Source organism: Capra hircus, chromosome 18, assembly GCF_001704415.2.
Source record: "Capra hircus breed San Clemente chromosome 18, ASM170441v1, whole genome shotgun sequence".
Classification (NCBI taxonomy): Eukaryota; Metazoa; Chordata; class Mammalia; order Artiodactyla; family Bovidae; genus Capra; species Capra hircus.
The window spans coordinates 56,073,821-56,093,499 of NC_030825.1; the positions used below are offsets into that span (position 1 = coordinate 56,073,821).

The 19,679-nt window shown below is 51.8% G+C and overlaps 1 protein-coding gene across 4 annotated transcripts; it reads right to left on the reverse strand.

Annotated features, from left to right (window-relative positions):
- Nucleotides 282-19,352, reverse strand: TMEM143 (transmembrane protein 143). 4 transcript variants are annotated; one of them, XM_005692675.3, is made up of 8 exons: nt 19,203-19,351; nt 18,613-18,853; nt 16,708-16,812; nt 10,135-10,329; nt 8,479-8,606; nt 7,261-7,540; nt 2,010-2,199; nt 282-1,381 (listed from the first exon to the last, which is right to left on the reverse strand). In XM_005692675.3, exons 2-8 carry the CDS (start codon nt 18,829-18,831, stop codon nt 1,122-1,124), a joined length of 1,377 nt encoding a protein of 458 aa, XP_005692732.1. In that variant the 5' UTR covers nt 18,832-18,853; nt 19,203-19,351; the 3' UTR covers nt 282-1,121. The 4 variants fall into 4 exon arrangements, with proteins under 4 accessions (XP_005692732.1, XP_005692733.1, XP_013826968.1 ...); XM_005692676.3 differs by having other exon boundaries at nt 282-1,378; nt 19,203-19,350; XM_013971514.2 differs by lacking the exon at nt 16,708-16,812 and having other exon boundaries at nt 19,203-19,352.

Consider the following 19,679-nt stretch of genomic DNA (forward strand, 5'->3'; position numbering starts at 1 on the left):
CGTGTCTGACTCTTTGCGACCCCCATTGTACAGCCCATGAAATTCTCCAGGCTAGAATACTGGAGTGGGTAGCCTTTCCCTTCTCCAGGGGATCTTCCCAACCCAGGGATCAAACCCAGGTCTTCCACACTGCAGGCGGATTCTTTACCAGCTGAGTCACAAAGGAAGCCCTAGGGAAGCTGGGGACCCACCCAAATGCATTCCCCCAAGACCCAGAGTGTCTTCTTTCCAGGATTCCGAAACCTTCCTTCTTTTCAACCCCTGCAGCTCTCTGACTCATCCAGATTTATGAAACATGATTTATTCCTTTGGGAGAAAGGACAGGGGAGAAATTGATAGACCAATAAATATTGCACAGGGCACTGGTGGAGGCAAGATCCAGGCAGAGGTAGTTTCTGTAGAAAGGGTGAGGGGCCTGGGCAGCGAAGGCACCTGAGTTTTGTTGTTGGGGCCTGAGTGGAAGTGAGCCTTGGTTTCTGGTTCCTCCTGGCCCACAGCTTTCTGCCGGGCACAAAGCTCTCGACCCCTTCAGCCTGGACAAGCTGATGGGCAGTTGACCAAATGGCCTGCCTTATAAGTAGCGGCAATTGATAGAAAGAACAGGTCTCCTTCAGAAATTCTGATTGGTTGCTTCTCTGCAGGGACAACTGGCTGCCCAAGGTTGGTAGTGCCCGGCAGCTGTCTCACTGGCAGTTTGCCAGAGGAGTGGTCTAAAAGGTTCTCATTGGCTGCCGGCTGGAGCTCCGCCTCGGTGAACATGATGGGCATTTTGCCCGGTACGGGCTAAACAGACAGTGATATATGGCCTCCGGAGGGCACAGTTTAACAACTGGGCCTGGTGGTGTGTAGCGTTGCACGGCTGTGATTGGCTGGCCCTCCCTCCTCGGCCAAACTATGTTTAGAAGTTTATGATGAAGGAGGGAGTAAGAGATGGACCAGAAGCAAAGCCAAAAAGGTTTGATTGGCTGTTCATCGGAAGAGGGGCGCCTGGCAACGGAGGGCTGCCTCAGTGGGCGGTTTTAAGAAAACAGCATAACGGAAGTGGTAGCGAGTAATTGGAAGTTGGGGAGTGGCGAAGCATCTTAGCCATGATTGACAGCTTGTCAAGGAGGAGGCGGCGCTTAGTTCCCAACCAGGTTACTGGGTTGGGCTGCCCCGAGAGGTTTCTCTAAGGAGTTGTCTTCGCTAGGTTCGGACCTGGGGGAAGAGATAGTAGCCAACAGGTCTAGTTTGGGGAGGCCCGGGGGCGGGTACATCCCGACGGTGGGGGCCAGGGCTTGCAGGTGGGCCAGGGCCCTCTTTCCGTTGAAGGCCACGTCACAGCCTGACTGGGCTAGAAGCCAGTTCTCCACCTCTGACTGGAGCCACTGGGAGGTCTCTGCTGGGGGAGAGGCAGGTGTTGTGAGGTCAGACCAACCCGAAGGACTAAGAGTGGGCAGCGGGGAGGGTGCAGGCCAAGGAATAAGAGGGGTCTGGGTTTGGAAGAAGCCTAGCGGAGTGGGACAGAACCTAGGAGGCTCAACGTTGGGGCTCTCATCTGGGGACCAGCCAGGGACTCTTGTTCAGGGAGGAGCCATCTGGGCTCTCTAGTAAGGGAGTATATCGGTTGGCATATAGGAAGCAGCGGACGGGGAGCCGGGAGAATACCACGACAGGAGTCTGATCCAAGACTCCTATCGCGGTTGAGGCTGAGGTCATCCCAGGAGCAGGCCCACCGAGACGGAAACTGGGTCAGGGGTCCCGACTGTTGAATCCGGTTCACCAGCGCGAGCCGGGTTTGGGCGGCGGGCATCGTGGGATGGAGTCTCACTGGGGCAAGGCCATCTGGGACTAAGGGGACTCTCGACTCCGTAGTGGCAGGGTGGAGTTTGTTCCAGGTGGGGCCACATCTGAGCCCAGCAGTTAGGAAGGGGCGGGGCCTATGGGGAAAAGGGCTGCAAGAGACCGGGCGGGACCTAGCAAGAGAGGGGCTGCAAAGGGGTGGGGCCTCCTGGCCCCTGCGGGCCTACCTTCCGGCGGGCCCTTTGCCCCCCCGGGCCGCCGGGCCAGGAAGCTGTGTGCAAGCAGCGCCTCTTTGGTGTGCTCGTCCTGTGCGCGCAGGACCAGGGCGCTGAGCAGCTCTGCGTTGTTGGACGTGCTGCGGTAGTAGAGCATGTGTGCCAGCTCCAGCGCCTGCGCGCTGCGCCGATGTCCGAACATCTGCACGCAGGACAAAATCCGGGAGGGGCGGGGCCTGCTGGGACTCCACGCCCCGCCCATACACACACCCCACCCAATCACACACGCACCCATATGCAACCCCACCCATACGCACACCCCTAGGTCATTCAGGCAGGTACGGCCCTTCCCAAGGGCTCCCGGGACCTCCGCGTCCCTCTCCGGCTCAGGTATTTTTACGCTTAACACACACGCTCTCGCCCCAGTGCCTCGGAGGCCGCTGCCCGGGTTTGCTTATCTGAGCCACGTCACAGTGGATGTGTTCGAGGATTCACAGACAAGAGTTTTAGCCTGGGCACTTTTCATTACAATTTTTTTTTGAAGTCCTTATCATCTAGACACACACTGAAGTATTTCCAGATGATGTGTAGAATTTGCTTCAAAATAATCCAATGGTGGTGGGCGGGGGAGGGAGTGTCTTTAGGTGAAACCTGATTTTACTAATTGTTGACGCTGGGTGCTGACAACAGAGGAGCTTATCATACTATTCCATCTGTGCATTTGTTTGAAATAATTTTTTGAAAGGTCTTAAATATTGTAAAGAGCAGTGTTCCTGTTTAGTTGCTAAGTCCTGTCTGACTCTTTGTGACCCCCTGCCAGGCTCCTCTGTCCGTGGGATTTCCCAGGCAAGAATACTGGAGTGCGTTGCCATTTCCTTCTCCAGGGGATCTTCCCAACCCAGGGATTGAACCCAAGTCCCCTGCATTGGCAGGTGGATTCTTTACTGCTGAGCCACCAGGGAAGCCGGAAGATAAGTGTTAATGGACGACAAATACTTGATGAGCCACTTTCGGGAAAGAAGGGAGGGAGAGGCGGGTCTGGGGCCCAACTGTCTACTGGCTACCCCTTCCCCACCCTCCATCCCTCCTGCCTGGACCCCTTTCCTCATTCCTGTTGTCCCTGAAGAGGGAGATGAGAGCCCACCAGTGCCCTCTGGGACTCGAACTCAGATTCATCCACCCAAATTCGTCCTTTCATCCACCAAGTGAGTTCGGGGCTGCTGGGTCCTGCGGCCTGCAGGCCTGGATGCCAGTCCTGTCTCTGCCCCTCCAGCTGTGAGGCTGTGGCCAAGACCTAAGTCTTTGGGTAGCCCTCTCTGTGAGCCAAGGCAAATGACAGAAGGGGCACCAGAAGTTAATAAAACATGGCACAGAAGCTGGCCGGTCACAAGTACTTAAAGATTAGTTACTGAAGTATCTTCTGCCCAAAGAGTGTTGCCCACCCTAGGTGGAGACCTACAGTGAAATGCCTCTGAAATGAACACAGCCCTGGAAAACCACTGAAATGGTCTGCACGATCCCAATGACACGCTCTGTGTGAACTGTACTCTCTTCTTACAAGGCCGGCACAGTCAGTTTGTGTCCCTGCATTGGAACAAATCGCCAATTTCTTTGGTTGGAGGCAAGATGCAGGAATTGGATGCATTCACAACTGTTATGAAAAATACATTGGGTTGTGTGCCTGTTTCTGCCAGGCTTATGGAGTGGAATTCTTGCAGGTTAAGTGAGCAGGTCATGCCATTCCGAGGCAGACACGTGAGGCCAGACCTCTCCCTGGAGAGGGCTCACCACTGGCAAGCTAAATGTCCCTCCGACACTTGCCAAGGCCCACGCTGAGCGGTGTCTCTCCTTACCCAACTCCTCAGTCCCTCCTTCCTCCTCCCCTGGGGTCCGTATCTGGGGTGGCCCCACCATCTACAGCATCACAGATCAGACCCCTGGCACCATCCTGCCCCCTCCTCGCCAGCCTGTCACTCTCTGGCCCCATCCTCCTGCCTTGACTCTCTCTGCCCTGTCCCCTCCCATCCAATCCACCTAATGCATCACCCAGCCTCCTCCCGGGTCTGTCTCCCCTACTGCCTTCTCTGCAAAGCCCCAGAGTTGAGCCTGCCCCTCCCCTGCTCACACTCTCACATAGCTCCCTAATGCCCTCAGAGACTCCAAACTCTGTGGCCTGGCCCCAGGGATTTCTCCCACTCAATATCCTGCTCCCTCCCATGAATGCAGCCCATATTAAATGAGCCCAGTCTACCCCGACAGTTGCCCTGAGCGCACCCTGCTTTCGTGGGCTTCTGGGCCTTGGGACAGGCCAAGTGGCTTCCAGTCTTTTCTTGAAAAACACTCACTGTCTTATCGTCAAGGTTCAGGATAGACATCACTTTCCACAGACAAGCAGCTGCATCCCTGGGTCCCTACAGGGCCCACCGCTGCCTCAGTCAGGCATGTGGCTGTCTATCCATGGGCCCCACGCCTCTCCCCCCAGGGCAGGACCAGCCCTGAGGCATCTCTGGGCTGCCGGCTCAACAACCCTTCTCAGGCTGCCCCGCAGGCCTCCCCAGGGAACCAGGACATGTCAGGAGCCCCTTCAGCCCAGGAAGTCTGGGAGGGCTTTCTGGAGCCTCTGAGATGAGGGTGAGGAGGGGTTGGTCAGCCTAGCCAAAGGATGCATGCGTGCGTGCTAAGTCGCTTCAGTCGTGCCTGACTCTTTGCGACCCCATGAACTGTACCCGCCAGGCTCCTTTGTCCATGGGGATTCTCCAGGCAAGAATACTGGAGTGGGCCGTGGTGGCCTCCTCCAGGGGAGAGTATGTTTCAGAAGGAACAGCACATGCAAAGGGAGAGAAGGGGAGAGAAGTAGCAGCGGGAGGAGCTACAAGTATATTTTGGTGGAGCTGAAACTGAGAATTGTGTCAGATGAGGCCGAGGAAGCCCCACCTCTGATGCCAGGTTGTGAGCAAGGGAGGAGCAGGGCAGCCCAGTGGCCATCGGGGACGGGCTGGAGGGGATCACTGGGTGGGGGAAGGCTAGGAAGAGGATCTGAGCTGGAGCTGAGACAGAGGACAGGAGATGGGCACAGAGAGCCTGGGGAGCAGAGCGCCATGGGGGCAGGAAGGACGGGCTGAGGACTGACAGGTTGGGGGGCAGGGGCAGGGTAATTTCCAGAGGTCTAGACAGTGATCTGGGGACAACGGGGCCGTCCACAGATGGAGAACCAGGAGGAGGAGCAGGCGGGAGAGACACTGTCCTCCACCTGGCTGTTCCAGACTTGAGTGCGGAGCTCCTGGATCTAGGAGGTGCGGGGGAGCGGCTTGTGGAAACCATGGAAATGGATGAGCTCTCTGGGCGAGAGGTCGGAAGAGGGCCGTGTATCCTGCTGTAAAATCAGCCTCCCAGGTGTCTGATCAGAAGGGGAGATACGGAGCTGGGGAGGAGAAGGGGATTTCAAGGGAAGATGGATCCTCTGTGGGCAGCTGGACAGAGGCCAGGGAGGCCTGCATTTAAGGCACGGAGGGAGTCCCCGGTAGTCTAGAAATTAGGATTTGGCGCCTTTGGTGTCATGGCCTGGGTTCAGTCCGTGGGTTGGAGAACAGAGATCCAACAAGCCAAATAAATACAGAATGAACTTAGGGAGGTTCAGCCTGGGGCATGGAAAAATGTCTAAAAGGGATCAGTAAATGAACAGGTGAACTGGGCTTTAAACTGAGTGTCAGAGCCCAAGAGACTCGAGAGTTCTCCATCCCCAAGGGCCACTGCAAGGAGGGACAATGGTCCTCCCTAAGCTGAAAATGTGCGTGTCCTCCCCAGAGCAGCTCAACACCCTCTTCCCCCTGCCCCTCCGCCCCTGTCTGTGGTTGCCACATTCCCTCTCTGCTTACAGCCCTTCCGTGGCTCCCCTCTGCCCTGAGGACGAAGCCCAGAGCCCCTGCCTTGGCATTCAAGGCCCTCGCCACCCCTCTGGGGCCTTGCTTCTCCGTCCTGCAGGCCAGATTCCATCCCTATGAGATTCCCCAGGTTATGCTCACCGTGCCCCTTCTCCAGCAGGCTCCATCCCCGCCTTTCAGAGCTTCCCTCAAATGACACCCGACCCCTGGTCCTCGGCAGGAAATGCTGCCTGCTCAGCCAGCGCAGCCTGGTTATTATCTGTGGGATTTATTACCAGGCTTCCTAAGAGCCCGTTGGGATGGCTGAAAACAGCTTGAAAATCAATGAACCAGCAAGTGAATGATCAGGTACAATGGACAACTCGCGCCAGTTCGCACTTTTGGGGCCGGTGCCAACCCTGGGGAGAATCAAAAAAAGGCAGCCGCCTCAAGGCAGAGCTCGAGGTTCAGCAAGCAAACCACAAGTTGGATTCCAGCCCCTATCTGTCCCTTCGACCATGAATCCTTGGATGAACAACCTGCACAACTGGATGAGGCAGCCCTGCACTCACATGTAGCAGAATCAGGAAAGGCGCTTGTTCACAACACAGGCCCTGGTCCCAGAGTTTGGGGGTGGGCAAGCCCAGACTCGGGGGACAAGAGCCCAATCAGTAATAATAAAAATCAAGGTGATGGTGAACTCTCATATAACACCTTCTGGACTGTGGGCCAGACTCTGTTTTCCATGTTCAGCGTATTAATGCATTTAATCACCACAACAACCGTCATCTCTGCCTTTGAGATGCACAGAGAGGTTTAAGCAGCTTGTTCAAGGTTACATAGCTTAGGACTTCCCTGGCACTCCAGCGGTTAAGACTCCGCACTTCCACTGCAGGGAACATGGGTTCAATCCTCGCTTGGGGAACGGAGATCCCACATGCCGTGGATCTCACACATACACACACACACACACACACCCCCCAAAGCTAAAAGAATAGGCCACACAGCTAGAAGACGGTAGAACTAGATTCAAACCCAGGCAGTCTTGTTCTAAAACACACCCTTCACATCACCAAGTGCCCAGTGAGTGGCTGTGAACGCTTGTGTCACACTAGCTGTGGGCCAGTCCTGCACCCAGCGCTCATTACAGAGTCACTCATCTCGTCCTCACAACAGCCCTCCTAGGAGGGTCTAGCTATTTATTAAGCTCATTTTCCAGATGAGAAAACTGAGGCTCAGGGAGACTGAGAAACCCTCCCAAGGTTGTGTTGAGTGAATAAGGAAGGGAAAGAAAGCCCAACCCAAAGCAGGAATAATCCACAAAAAAAGAGAAACAAACTGATAGGGTGGCCTGACCTTCTAGCTGACCATCAAAGGGAAGGCTTGGTGGGGGGGTCACGTACCTTGGCGGCCCGCAGGCCCATGAAAGCAGCGAAGAGCAGCAGCAACAGGGAGGTGGCCATCTTGAGGTCAGAGAGCACCACCATGCCCACATTGACGAAGAACACTACACCCGAGACGACCAGTGTGACGTTGAGGATGGCACGCTGCAGGGTGGACGTGCGCACCTTCAGCTCGGGCAGCAGCTGCTCCAGGCCCTCCAATGGCGTATCCTTGAAGCTCTTCAGCACTAAGTGCCCATTCTTCGTTCGGGCTGCTAGTATCACCCGCTTAAAGTATCTCCTGATGGCCAGAGATGGAGGGGCGAGGACAGTCAGAACAGCCCCCAGGAGTTCCCCTCCAACCCTAGGACATTCTCTCTGGCTCTGAAGTCACACCATCAGTTTAAAAGCTACTTAAAAATGGTGGTAGGAAAGTCAGATAGAAGCTAAGTGTCCAACTAGAGGGGATCACTAACATGATACAATCCCCTACTATTGGACACATAGGTTGCTTCTGATTTTATGGACTTGATAAATGAGAGCTGAATAAAAATTCTTTAGTTAATGTTCAAACCCAAATTCTATATATATTTCAGGGTATCTGCTAGGTGCCAAGGAGTGCTATTTAGTTCTGGAGAGACAACAAAATGAGTCAGTCACTGCCTTTGTGGAGCTTATAGTCCAGCATGAGAGACAGATAATTAAAATAATTAAACAGACAGTCTGCAAGTATAAATATCTCCTTGGAATAGATTCCTGGAAGTGGAATTACTGGTTTAAGGGATATGAGAGGCTTTTTGTCTTTGGTTTTTGTCATTGAATTCATAACCATATATGATAGTCTGATTTCCAGACAGACTGGGTGATTGACAGGCCCTCTGGCCAACTGTGAGATGATATGGCTCCCCTAACAATATCTGTATTTAACTATGTGTTAAAAACATAATGTTCTTCAGAAACCTGGTGGTACCACTTTTCAGAATGTGGCCTTCCCTCTCTGAGCCTCAGTTTTCCTCATTTGGAAAATGGACAGAAATGTCCCTAGCCCTTCTCTTCCCCTAAGAATTGCAGTTCTTATTTCTCCTTGGGAAGAAGAGGCAGTATTTCATTGACCCTTTGTCCTTTCTTGACTTCCCACCCAGGTCCCAGACACCCAAATCCAGACACTGACCTGTCGGTCCCCTCTCGACTCTAACCTTGCTCCCTCTTGCTGCAGCTGGGGAACAGGGGCCGCCTCACCTCTCTGCAGGGGGCGATTTGAAGAAGAAACGCTTGGAGCCCACGCTGGACTTACGGGGCATCTTCCCAACTCGCTGGCCCAAGGCCCAGAAATGCATGTAGATATACTGGTCCAAATTTACTGTCACCTGCCAAAGGGAGGGAGAAGGAAGCAAAGCAGCTGAGCATAAGCCACGGTGTGAATGCAGGATACTAGAATTACATGCCTTACCCTCAGTGATCCTCTGCCTCCCCATCCACTGCCCAGACTCATCATCATCCAGTGTGCAGGCAGACAGCCATGTATGGTTGTTCATGTTGTACACTGCACAAGGACACACCATCCAAGATGGCACCGTCCACATCATAGTCATCTTTATGACCTTATTTCCTAGCATCTATAATGCCACTGATTTTAAGGTACTCAATCATTTTATGAAGCAACTAAAAGGGAAAATATACTGTCAATTAAACTATGCAACAGGGGCTTCCCTGATAGCTCAGTTGGTAAAGAATCTGCCTGCAATGCAGGAGACCCCAGTTCGATTCCTGGGTTGGGAAGATCTGCTAGAGAAGGGATAGGCTACCCACTCCAGCATTCTTAGGCTTCCCTGGTGGTTCAGCTGGTAAAGAATCCGCCTGTACTGCGGGAGACCTGGGTTCAGTCCCTGGGTTGGGAAGATCCCCTGGAGAAGGAAAAGGGTACCCACTCTAGTACTGTGGCCTGGAGAATTCCATGGACTGTACAGTCCATGGGGTCGCAAAGAGTCGGACACAACTGAGTGACATTTCACTTTCACTTTTAAAACCATGCCACACTACTGCTTCTAAGTCACAATCCAATTTCAGAGACGGTAAAGTCTGACTTTAGAAAAAAGCACATCTTAAAAATCACCAAAATGCGGTCATTTTAGTATTTTGATTATAATACTACAGTATTTAGTATTTTGATTATTAGTATTTTGTTGACTTTTTCTTTTGGCTGTGCCATGCAGCTTATAGGATCTTAGTTTCCCGACCAGGGATTGAACCCAGGCCCCAGCAGTGAAAGTGCTGAGTCCTCACCACTGAACCGCCAAGGAATTCCCGTATTTTGTTGACTTTAATGGTGAGTGTTTTGTATTATTTATTATAGTCAGCCCTCCATAACTGCAGGTTTCACATCTGTTGATTCAACCAACTATAGGACTGAAAAAAATTTTAATTCCAGAAAGCAAAACTGGAACCTTCTGTGTATCACCAACTCTTTTACACAGCATTTACACTGTATTAGGTATTACAAATAATCAGAGATGACTTAAAGTATGCAGGAGGATATGCATTGTTATATGCAAATACTATGCCATTCCATATAAGAGACTTCAGCATCTGAGGATTTCCATATCCTCAAAGGCACTGGAGCCAATCCCCGCCCCCCACACCAAAGGACAGCTCTCTTAATAGTCTGCAGGCAGATGGTGATAGAGTCTCTAGTCCTAAGAAGACCTGTATCTTATGATGCTTTTCCAACAGGTGGCAGTGAAGTTACCTGAGAAGAAGCACCTTTTTCTATTTCACCAAAGGTGCCACATGGGCTAGTGTTTAGGACTACAGCTCCCAGCAGCCTCTGCTTCCCAAAGGCTCCACCCCTGCCCAAGGTCTCCTGGGAGTTTGAGTTGTTAGCTGGAAGACAAGCACCTGGACCTCATCCTGAGGATGATGGACCACCAGAGCGTAGGCCAGGGTGTCCTCCGTGAGTGGGGAGAAGTTGGCCTGGGCCAGCAGGGGCTCCAGGGCCTGAAGCACTTCCTTCTCATTGGACAGACGCTGAGGGTCTGTAAGTGAAGGCTGGTCAAGAGTCTCCCTGTCAGGGTTGATGGGGTCATACAAGGCCTGAGGAGAGAGTCAGAGAGAAGAAAAATGGACTAGGTCAGAACGTGAGGGATTGTAAGGATGTTCCTGGCCCCATATTTTAAATAATGGGTTACCCCAAGGCTGGATTTGGGGCCCTCTTCCTGTCTCTCCCCTAAAGCTCACTATAAGTTGCCTCATCATCCCCATGGCCTTAAACACCATCTCCATGTAGATAACTACCCAACTCACATCTCCAAATTGGACCTCTCCTCTCAGTTCTAGACCCAATATCCATTTTTAGTTTGTGGGGATGTTTAGCAGCAGTAGAGTGTACTTCCCCTTCCCCCACAGTAGCAAAGAAGGCGGCAGCTGTGGGGCTGCCCAGATAGACTCCATTCCCAGCCTCCTTTGAGGCTAGGTGTGGCCAGAATTCATCCATAGAATATGAGCAGAAGTAACAGATACTTCTTGCCCCTCCTGCACCTTCCACTCTTTCCTTGTTCTTAACAGCTTAGAACGCTCTCCTGCCTACAACCGAGTTCTGAGCCCACAGAGATGAAGACTGGGCCCTGAGGGGATGGCAGAGGAACAACATGGAAGGAACCTGGGTCCTGGCATCATCTCATGAGGAACAGAACTGCTCATCTTACCACCGTGGCCCACTTACCACAAGGCTGTTAAATGGAAGAGGAAGAATCCTCTACCTCCTTTAAGCCATTGCCTTGTGGGGTCTGCTTGTTACAACAGCTAAGTCTTTATAGGAACTAATATAAACTCTCTACCTGACATTTCTTTGGGATGTCACGGTTGCCTCAAATCCAATATGCCAAGCCCACAAGATCACATCCTCCTATCCCCATCTTCCAGCAAAATAACCATCCTGGATGCCCCCTCCCAAAGTTGTTCCCCTCAACCTTCCCTGGCCTCTTCCCTGAGCATCAGATTCTCACAGGCAATTATGTCTTTGGCATCTCCAACTGGATGTCTAATGGCGTCTCAGATCTAACACGATCTAAGGAAAACGCTCCATTTCTTCCTCCTCCCCACCTCAGTCTTATCCTTTCAGGAAATGGCTCTGTGATCCATTCAGGTGCTCTGATCAGGAACCCTGGAGGCATCTTTGATTCCTTTCTTATCATCACCCCAATATCTGATCTTTAGCAGACTCTCCGAATCGTTCTGGACTCTATCTTCCTTTCTGTCCCCACTGCTGCCTTCTCGTCCCAGCCACCATCGCCTTGCACCTAAACAGGTGCATCGGGTTTCCACTCTCCCACCATGTCCAAACCAGTCCCCACGTGGCTGTCATGAGGAGCTTATTGAAATTATGAACAGACGCTATCCCTCCAGTGGCTTCTCACAACATTTGGAATAAAATCCAAACTCTTTCTATGACCTTCAGCGTCCCCATAGAACTGGGTAATGCCTGTTCATCTCATCTTATGCACCCATCAATGCTGCCCAAAATTGTTGACTGACTGAATGAATGAATGAAAAAAAAGAGCTAGGGACTTCCCTGGTGGTCTAGTGGTTAGGACTCTGTGCTCCCAATGCAGGTGGCCCAGGTTTGATCCCTGGTTGGGGAACTAGATTCCCACATGCCACAGCTAAGAGTTTGCATGTCACGACTAAAGACCCTGAGTGTTACAAAGATGGAAGATCCTGCATGCTGCAACTAAGACCCAGCACAGCCAAATAAATAAATATGTAAAAAAAAATTTTTTTTTAAGAACGAGCTTCCAGGTGGCTTGCCTATGTGTTCACAGAGAGATGGAGTTTCAGGGTGACATATAATGTGCCCCAGACTATCCAACCATCCCCAGAGGGAAGCACCCCTCCATAAAACCAGCCCCTAAACTCCACCCTCTGTGTGTCTCTCAGGAGAGGCAGCCTTAAGGAACAACACATCAAGGCCAGGGAAACCTTTTGTTAGTGGAAGGAAGGGAGGAGGCATTCCAAGTGGGAGGAATGGCCTGGGCAAAGGTTTGGAGACGGAAAGTCCAGGGTCTCCGAGACAATGGAGCCAGGTGTCTGATGATGTAGTAGAGAATCGAGCCCAGCAAGTCCTCATGTGAACTAACTCCGAGGGCCAGCCTGTGCTGGCCCAGAACAGGACTGGGGCCCAGAACTAAGGCCAGTGTCCAAGTCCTTCCAGCCAGGCTGACAGAGCCGGTCCCATGGGCCATGCTCTCCAATTCACGGAATGACCTCGAGAAATGACCTTCCCGGGGCTGAGCTTTGAGAGTGAGGAAATCTCAGAGCTGGAGGAGAGAGAAGCGCATTCATCTAACGTCCACTGCAAACCAGATTCTCTTCTGGGAACTTCGCATCCGCCCCTGGCTTCCAGCCAGAAACCTGGATGTGGCGGGTGACCCCTGCTGTTCCCTTTCCTCACATGATATATTAATCACGATGATTCCACCTCCAAAACAGAGAGCCACTCCGCCAGGCTCTCTCCTCCCCACCAGCCCTGCCCAGTCCACACCACCATGGCCTTCTCCTGCCTGGATGAGTCCGACAGCCGTCTCCAGGGCCCTTTCAAATGCCCTCGCCTCCCTCCTCTCAAGACCACTCTCAAGCTCGCTGTGTCCCAAAGCCGGTCCTGAAACTCCTCCCCAAACCTGCTCTCCCTCACCCTCATCTTCTCCATGTCAGAGAAGTGCATTCTTCCAGGAGCTCAGGCCCAAAGCCTCTGGTCATCCTGGACTCCTCTCTTTCTTCAACCCATCAGCAAATCCTGATGGCACCCATTCAAAATAGATCCAGGATCCGACCACTTCTCATCTCCTGGGTGGTCTTAATGGCTTCCGCACCAGTCTCCCGGCTCCCACCCTCACCCCCAAGTCTGTTCCCGGCAACCACTAGAGGGCGCCTATTGTAACAGAAGTCAGCTCGCGTCTGTTCGCTCAGAGCCTTTCCCTGGCTCTCACCTCACTCAGAGTCAAAGCCAAGTCTTCACTGTGTCCCATAGGGCCCTGAAGGATATGGCTGCGGGCCCCTCCACTCACTCCAGCTTTGCCCCTTCACTCACTCACCTCTAGCCCCTCCTACACACCATGCACACTCCAGCCACTGGGCCTTTGCACTTACCATTCTCACAGATCTCCACATGGCTCACTCTGGCCTCTTTCAGGCTCAAATGTCAGCCCCTCAGAGAGGCTGCCCCTGACTACCCCACCTAAAACTGCAAAAAACACCTCTCCTTTCTTTTTCTCCTTAGTTAGGGTTACCAGATTTAGCCAAAAAGTAAAATACAGGACACCAAGTTCAGTTGGATTTCCAGATCAACAATAAATAACTTTTCAGTTTAAGTATGTCCGGTGCAGTATTTGAGGATTGTATTTACATGGACATAATTATACTTTAAAAAGAAAAATTTCTCATAGCTTATCTGAAATTCAAGTTTAACTGGGTTTAGAGGGTCAAAGAGTGTCCCCTAAAAATTCCTGTCCTCTGGGAACCTCAGAATATGACCTCATTTGGAAAAAGGGTCTTTGCAGGTATAATTAAGGTATCAAAGTGAGATCATACTGGATTAGGGTGGGCCCTAAATCCAATGAGAGTGTCCTTATAAGAGACAGAAAAGGACACACAGAGAAGAAAGTGATATGAAGATGAAGACAGAGATTAAAGTGATGTGTCCACAAGCCACGGACTGCTGGAAGCTTGGAGAAAAGCACAGGATTGGGCCCTTCCTCTGAGGCTCCAGAAGAAACTAACCCTGCCAGCACCTTGATTTTCGACTTCCAGTCTCCTGAACTCTCAAAGAGATCTCTTGTTTTAAGCCAGCCAATGGATGCTCATTTGCTATGGCAGAATTAGGAAATGAATAAGCTGGGCATGCTGTACTTTATCCAGCACCTTCTCTGTGGTACTTCGCACTTCTTAACATATTTTACTTCTTTACCCTGTGGAGGGTCAGTCTCTCTCCCTGGCATGTGATGTCATGAGGCACAGGTGCACCACTGAGGCCAGGGGCCTGGAACCATCCCAGGACACAGTAGGTGCTCAGTAAACATGCACTGAGTGAATCCAGTGAATGAATGCACAAGCGAAAGGAGGCCCAGAGGGAGGGCACCTGCCAAGGTCGCCCTCACTCCTAGCAAACGACAAAGCTGGCGTCTGAACTGGGGCTCTTCTTGTTCTTTGCCTGCTCCAAACTGCTTCCTCAAGGTTCTTAGGTCATCAGCAAATGTAATCCAGTGTGTCTCACTCACCTCTGATGCTTCTACCCACCCTCTCAGGGTCTCCGTTTAAAATCTGCTGCCCCAGGACTTCCCTGGTGGTTCAGTGGTTAAGAATCTGCCTTGCAATGCAGGGGATGTGGGTTTGATCCCTGGTCCAGAAACTAACCCATACGCCATAGAGCAACTAAGCCCATTAGACAAAACTAGAGTGCCTCAACGAAAGATCTCACGTGCCAGTTAAGACCCGATGCAGCCAAACAAACAAATAATAATAAAATAAAATATGCTGCCTCGGTGAGAATGTGTGTCTTTGCTGCATGTTCTATGTTTCAATATAGTTAAACGTTTGAATAATTAAAAATAACTTTTTAAAGAAAAAGAATCCTCTCTCCCGAGGCCAGAGATGCCCCAGAGAAGAGCTTGGAGGCCAGCAGACAGGAGCACAAGTCTTGGGACCTGCCTCATCTTGGGCTCAACGGGGCCCTCTTGGAGCTTCGGTTTCTTCTTCTGCCAGTGGGGCTGCTGGCAGCTACTTTGGTGCTGCAGGAAGTTGATGATCCTGATGCAGAGGGGCCATAGCTGCTACTCATCAAAGCAAGGACGGGACCTATGGGGGGCAGGGGCAGGAAAGGGTTAATTCAGCAGGCCTGAGTTGTCCAAACCTTGCACATTCCGAAGACCTGGCCCTTGAGGGGCTCCTGGGAAAGAATGTTGAAGCACTCATTCGCAGGGATCAGTTCATGTCCCTGGTGGTCATGCAAGGTGCACTGTCTAGATCCTCCCAGGACTGTTTCTTAGCCCAGTCTTCTTCCTTGACTTCCAGACTATGGGCATTGAGTCCATCTCTCTACCCAGCTGTCCAAGAGGCAGCTCAAATTTCTAAGTCTAAACTGAGCTCTCAGTCTTCCCTGCAGACCTGTCTCTGCTCTGCTTTCCACATCTCAGTAAGTGGCAGCTGTATCCTTCAGGAGGTGTGGGCATGAACTGCTGGAGGCCCCCCTGACTTCTTTCTCTCCTTCAAGGCCCCGCCCACTCAGCCAAATGCTGATGCCCTCCAACCATTACCAGTGCCTGACCACTTTTCACCACTTCCACTGCTATTACTCTTGTCTGAGCTGCCATTATCTCTTACCTGGACAAACATAATAGACTCTTTAATATATCTCCCTGCCTCTGATGGTCTGCTCCCTGCTGAGCAGCCAGAAGAATCCTATTAACACCGGAATCAGTTCATGACCCACCTCTGCTCTGAATCCTCCTGTGGCAGCTCCCAGCTCGCTTACATAAAAGCCACATCTCCAGCACAACCCACGAGGCCAGGCACAATTTCCCCTCACTCCCTCTCTGCTGTCACCTCCTGCCCTCTTTACCTCCAGCCAGTAGTTCCACTGCCATTCCCCCAACACTCCAGGCCCTCACACCTCAGGGCCTTTGCAATTGCTTTTCTCTTGAAAAAGAGAACGTTTTCTCAATGTTTTTTCTTGAAAAAGAGGACATTTCTACCTAAAATGTCCATCCCCAGACAGCCATTGAGCTCACTGCCTCAGTTCACTCAGGTATTAGCTTATCTGTCACCTCCTCAGAGAAGCCTTCCTTGACCACCCTGTCTAAATCAGGCCCTTTTCTCATCGCTTTCTATCCCACCTTCAATGGCACTTACCACTCCTGGGTGTCATATTTTACATTTTTTGTTTTCAATTTGGCCACACTACGTGATGAAGAGCCGACTCACTGGAAAAGACCCTGATGCTAGGAAAGATTGAGGGCAAGAGGAGAAGGGGGCGACAGAGGATGAGAAGGTTGGATGGCATCACCAACTCAATGGACATGAGTGTGAGTACGTTTGAGCATGTTTGAGCACTGGGGAGACAGTGAAGGACAGGGAAGCCTGGCATGCTGCAGTCCATGGGGTGGCAAAGAGTCAGACACAGCCAAGTGACTGAACAACACCACGGCGTGTGGGATCTTAGTAGACATCGAACCCGCAGCTCCTGCATTGGAAGCTCAGAGTCTTAACCAATGGACCACCAGGCCAGTCCCTCATATTTATTCATTTATCATCTTCCCACCTGGAATATCAGCTCCAGAAGGGCATGGCTTCCTCTGTTCTGTTCAGTGCTGCCTTGATGCTTAGAGGAGGGCTGGACTCCAACTAAGCACTCAGAGAATTTTTGCTGGATGAACAGAGAAGCAAACAAGGACAACAGGGCCACAGGGTCCCGGTTCTCACCTGCAGCTGGGTCAGGACATGATGGTAGTGGAACAAGGTACAAAAGTCCACGTGGGCTGTGAACTCCTCCAAGGCCGCCTTCTCCGCAGGAGTGGAATGGAACTCCTATTACCTCGAGAAGCAAAACATCTCTTTAGGTCTCTCTCTCCTTCCTCATGGGGGGTAATTCTTTCCTGGGCAACCCAGACAGACAATCAGAGCTCTGAGCTCTTTAAAATTTTGTGGGTTTTTTTTGGGGGGGGGTGGGGAGGGGGAGAGGACTGATCAATTTCACTGAGAGAAACTGAGGTAGCCCTGAAGAGTGAAAAACAGATGGCTTAAAGAGCTAGGGTTTCAAGTTACTTCAAGTTCTGATCCTTACTGGCCAGCAGTCACACAATGCTTATTTGTGTGCCAGGAATTGTTTGCTGGCATGATCTCATCCTCCAGAGGACACAAGAAGGCTGATGGAATTATAATCCTCATTGTTCAGAGGGGACACCTAGGTTTAGGAAAGTCACTTGCTGAGGGCCACACTGTCCATAAAAGAGAAGCTGAGACTCGAGACCAGGCCTGGTCCAGAGTACACATATTAACCCACTGTTTTAGCATTCCTACCTCAGTGCCCTGGGTGAATGCTATCCCCTCTCTGAGTCTTTTTCCTTACTGGCAACAGAGGATCATACCATCTTTCTGAAAAAACCGATAGTGACAATTTGATGTGATTACATGTGTCCATCTATCTAAATGTGTGTTTATGTGTGTATATATATACTTCTGTATATGGATAAAGCCATATACGGAACTATGGCCATACAGAGGCATTTCATACATACATATATGGAACTTAGGCCATACAGAGGCATTTCAGTTCAGTTCAGTCGCTCAGCTGTGTCCCACTCTGTGACCCCATGAACCAAATCACACCAGGCCTCCCTGTCCATCACCAACTCCCAGAGTTTACCCAAACTCATGTCCATTGAGTTGGTGATGCCATCAAGTAATAATTATTAAATGAAGGAATGATGATAAAGAATAATCACAAGTATGATGGTGACAGTGGGGTAAGAACTTAATTAAGCTCTTAGGGTTGAGCAAGTATCTACTTGCCTCACCCTAATCCCCACCCTGCTCTACAGTCAGTACACTTTGGTTCAAATCTGAGTCACTAGTCATGACCTTGGGTGAGTCACTGCCCTTCTCCTGCTTTAGTTATCTCCTTTGTAAAGTGGGAATGATGGTGATACCTCTTACTGGGTTGTTCATTATTCAATAATACATGGAAAATGCTTAGCACGGTGCCATATAAGAGCTCAGTGAGTGTAATATAATTATTGCTTCGTTGGTACAATACTTATTATTAGGTAGTAGTCATTGTAATGATGAGGATGAAGATCATACCCGTTTTGCAGAGGGTAAAACCACCAACCCCCCCCACCCCCACCCCGTGTGAGTGCTTGTTCAAGCCCCCAGAACGAGCTAGAGTCTGGAATCCCTGCTTCATCTACATCTCGGCAGTCAGTCCCCAGCTTTCCAACTCACTCCTCGCTCACCTGGTCCTATAAAGGGCAAGTGAAGTGAAGTCACTCAGTCGTGTCCGACTCTTTGCAACCCCATGGACTGTAGCCTACCAGGCTCCTCTGTCCATGGGATTTTCCAGGCAACAGTACTGGAGTGGATTGCCATTTCCTTCTCCAGGGGATCTTCCCGACCCAGGGATCGAACCCGGGTTTCCCGCATTGTAGACAGCCGCTTTACCGTCTGAGCCACCAGGGAAGTCACAAAAAGGGAAGTCGCATAAAGGGTAAAGGAACTACAATTCCCAGGGGGCGCCGGGGCATTCTTCTATAGCTTGAAGGGCTGTACCGCCGCGAGGCCTGCCGGGATTCGTAGTCCCCAGGCTCTCGGACCCGGGACGGGCGGTACCTGTATCAGGAGGCGGAGCAGCTGCTCTTTGGAGAACGGGATGTGCCGTTCGCGGTACTGCTGGGCCCAGTCGCGGGGCTCCGTGGGGTTCCACATCTTGCGGTACTCCCCCATCTTGACCTCCAGCGATGACAGGGCCCGGGGGTGACCGAGAAACGAGGGCAACAAAGGCCATACTCGGACCCTGGATCCCCAGACCCCTCGGGTCACATGCAGCATGGCTAGACCCTTTCCCCGCAGCCTAAACGAGGGAAATTGGAAGAAGTCAAAAGTCATCTGGGGGAAAGGTGCCCCCTCCACCTCCGCGTCCCAACTTCCAGGGGCCGTTTCTACCCCAGGCAGCGGGTAAAGCCCATCCACCCGCCTCGCTGGCCCTCCTGTCCATCCCCTCCCACACTATTCAATTGGCCTGAGTCCCAGGCAGGAGTTTTGGGGGAGCGTTTTGCAGGCCCAGAAGCCCTGTGGTGACACAACCTCTGCGGCGTCTAGGCGTCAGGTGAATCTTAAGAGTATAGGATATGCTCGGAAAGCTACATGAGTCTGCAGGGCCGCCCACCCCCGGCCATGCAATCTTTCACCCTTTCCCTCACCTTTAGGCAACGCTCGACTGTCATTGAGCCTTCCGCGCATGTGCAAAAAGGCGCCCAGGGCCTCCGAGTTTCGGCTTCAAGCCGTCGTAGGACGCATGCGCAATACCTGGGGTCTTAGAACGGAGTCCATTTTCTTCTAACGCCGAGTCGCGACTACGCATGCGCAGTCTGCCTGGCTTGCTTCACGCGCTTTGCTTGGACTCGGCGCATGCGTTACAGGAGTATTTCCTTGTCCACAAGCTTCAAAGGGGAAGAGGCAGGGCGGGCGCGAGACTCCGGGGACTACTGGGACTTGGGGCAGAGATTCCCCAACGGCGGGCAGCCTAACGTCCGCTGAAGCCACGCCCCCGCTCGTGTCAACTCTAGAATAGGCGGGGGTATTGGGGCGGGGCTTCAGCGCAGCCAATCAGCTGTAGAGGAACGAAAAGGCGGGAAAAAGAGGAAGAAAAAGAAGGCTGAGGTGGTGCCGGGGACCAG

Coding starts and splice junctions, on each gene's coding strand:
- TMEM143 (XM_005692675.3), bottom strand. CDS start 18,831: ATGCTGCATGTGACCCGAGGGGTCTGGGGATCCAGGGTCCGAGTATGG. Junction 16,813..18,612: donor TGCTCCGCCTCCTGATACAG/GTACCGCCCGTC, acceptor TCGAGGTAATAG/GAGTTCCATTCCACTCCTGC. Junction 8,607..10,134: donor ATCCTCAGGATGAGGTCCAG/GTGCTTGTCTTC, acceptor TCCCTTTGGCAG/GTGACAGTAAATTTGGACCA.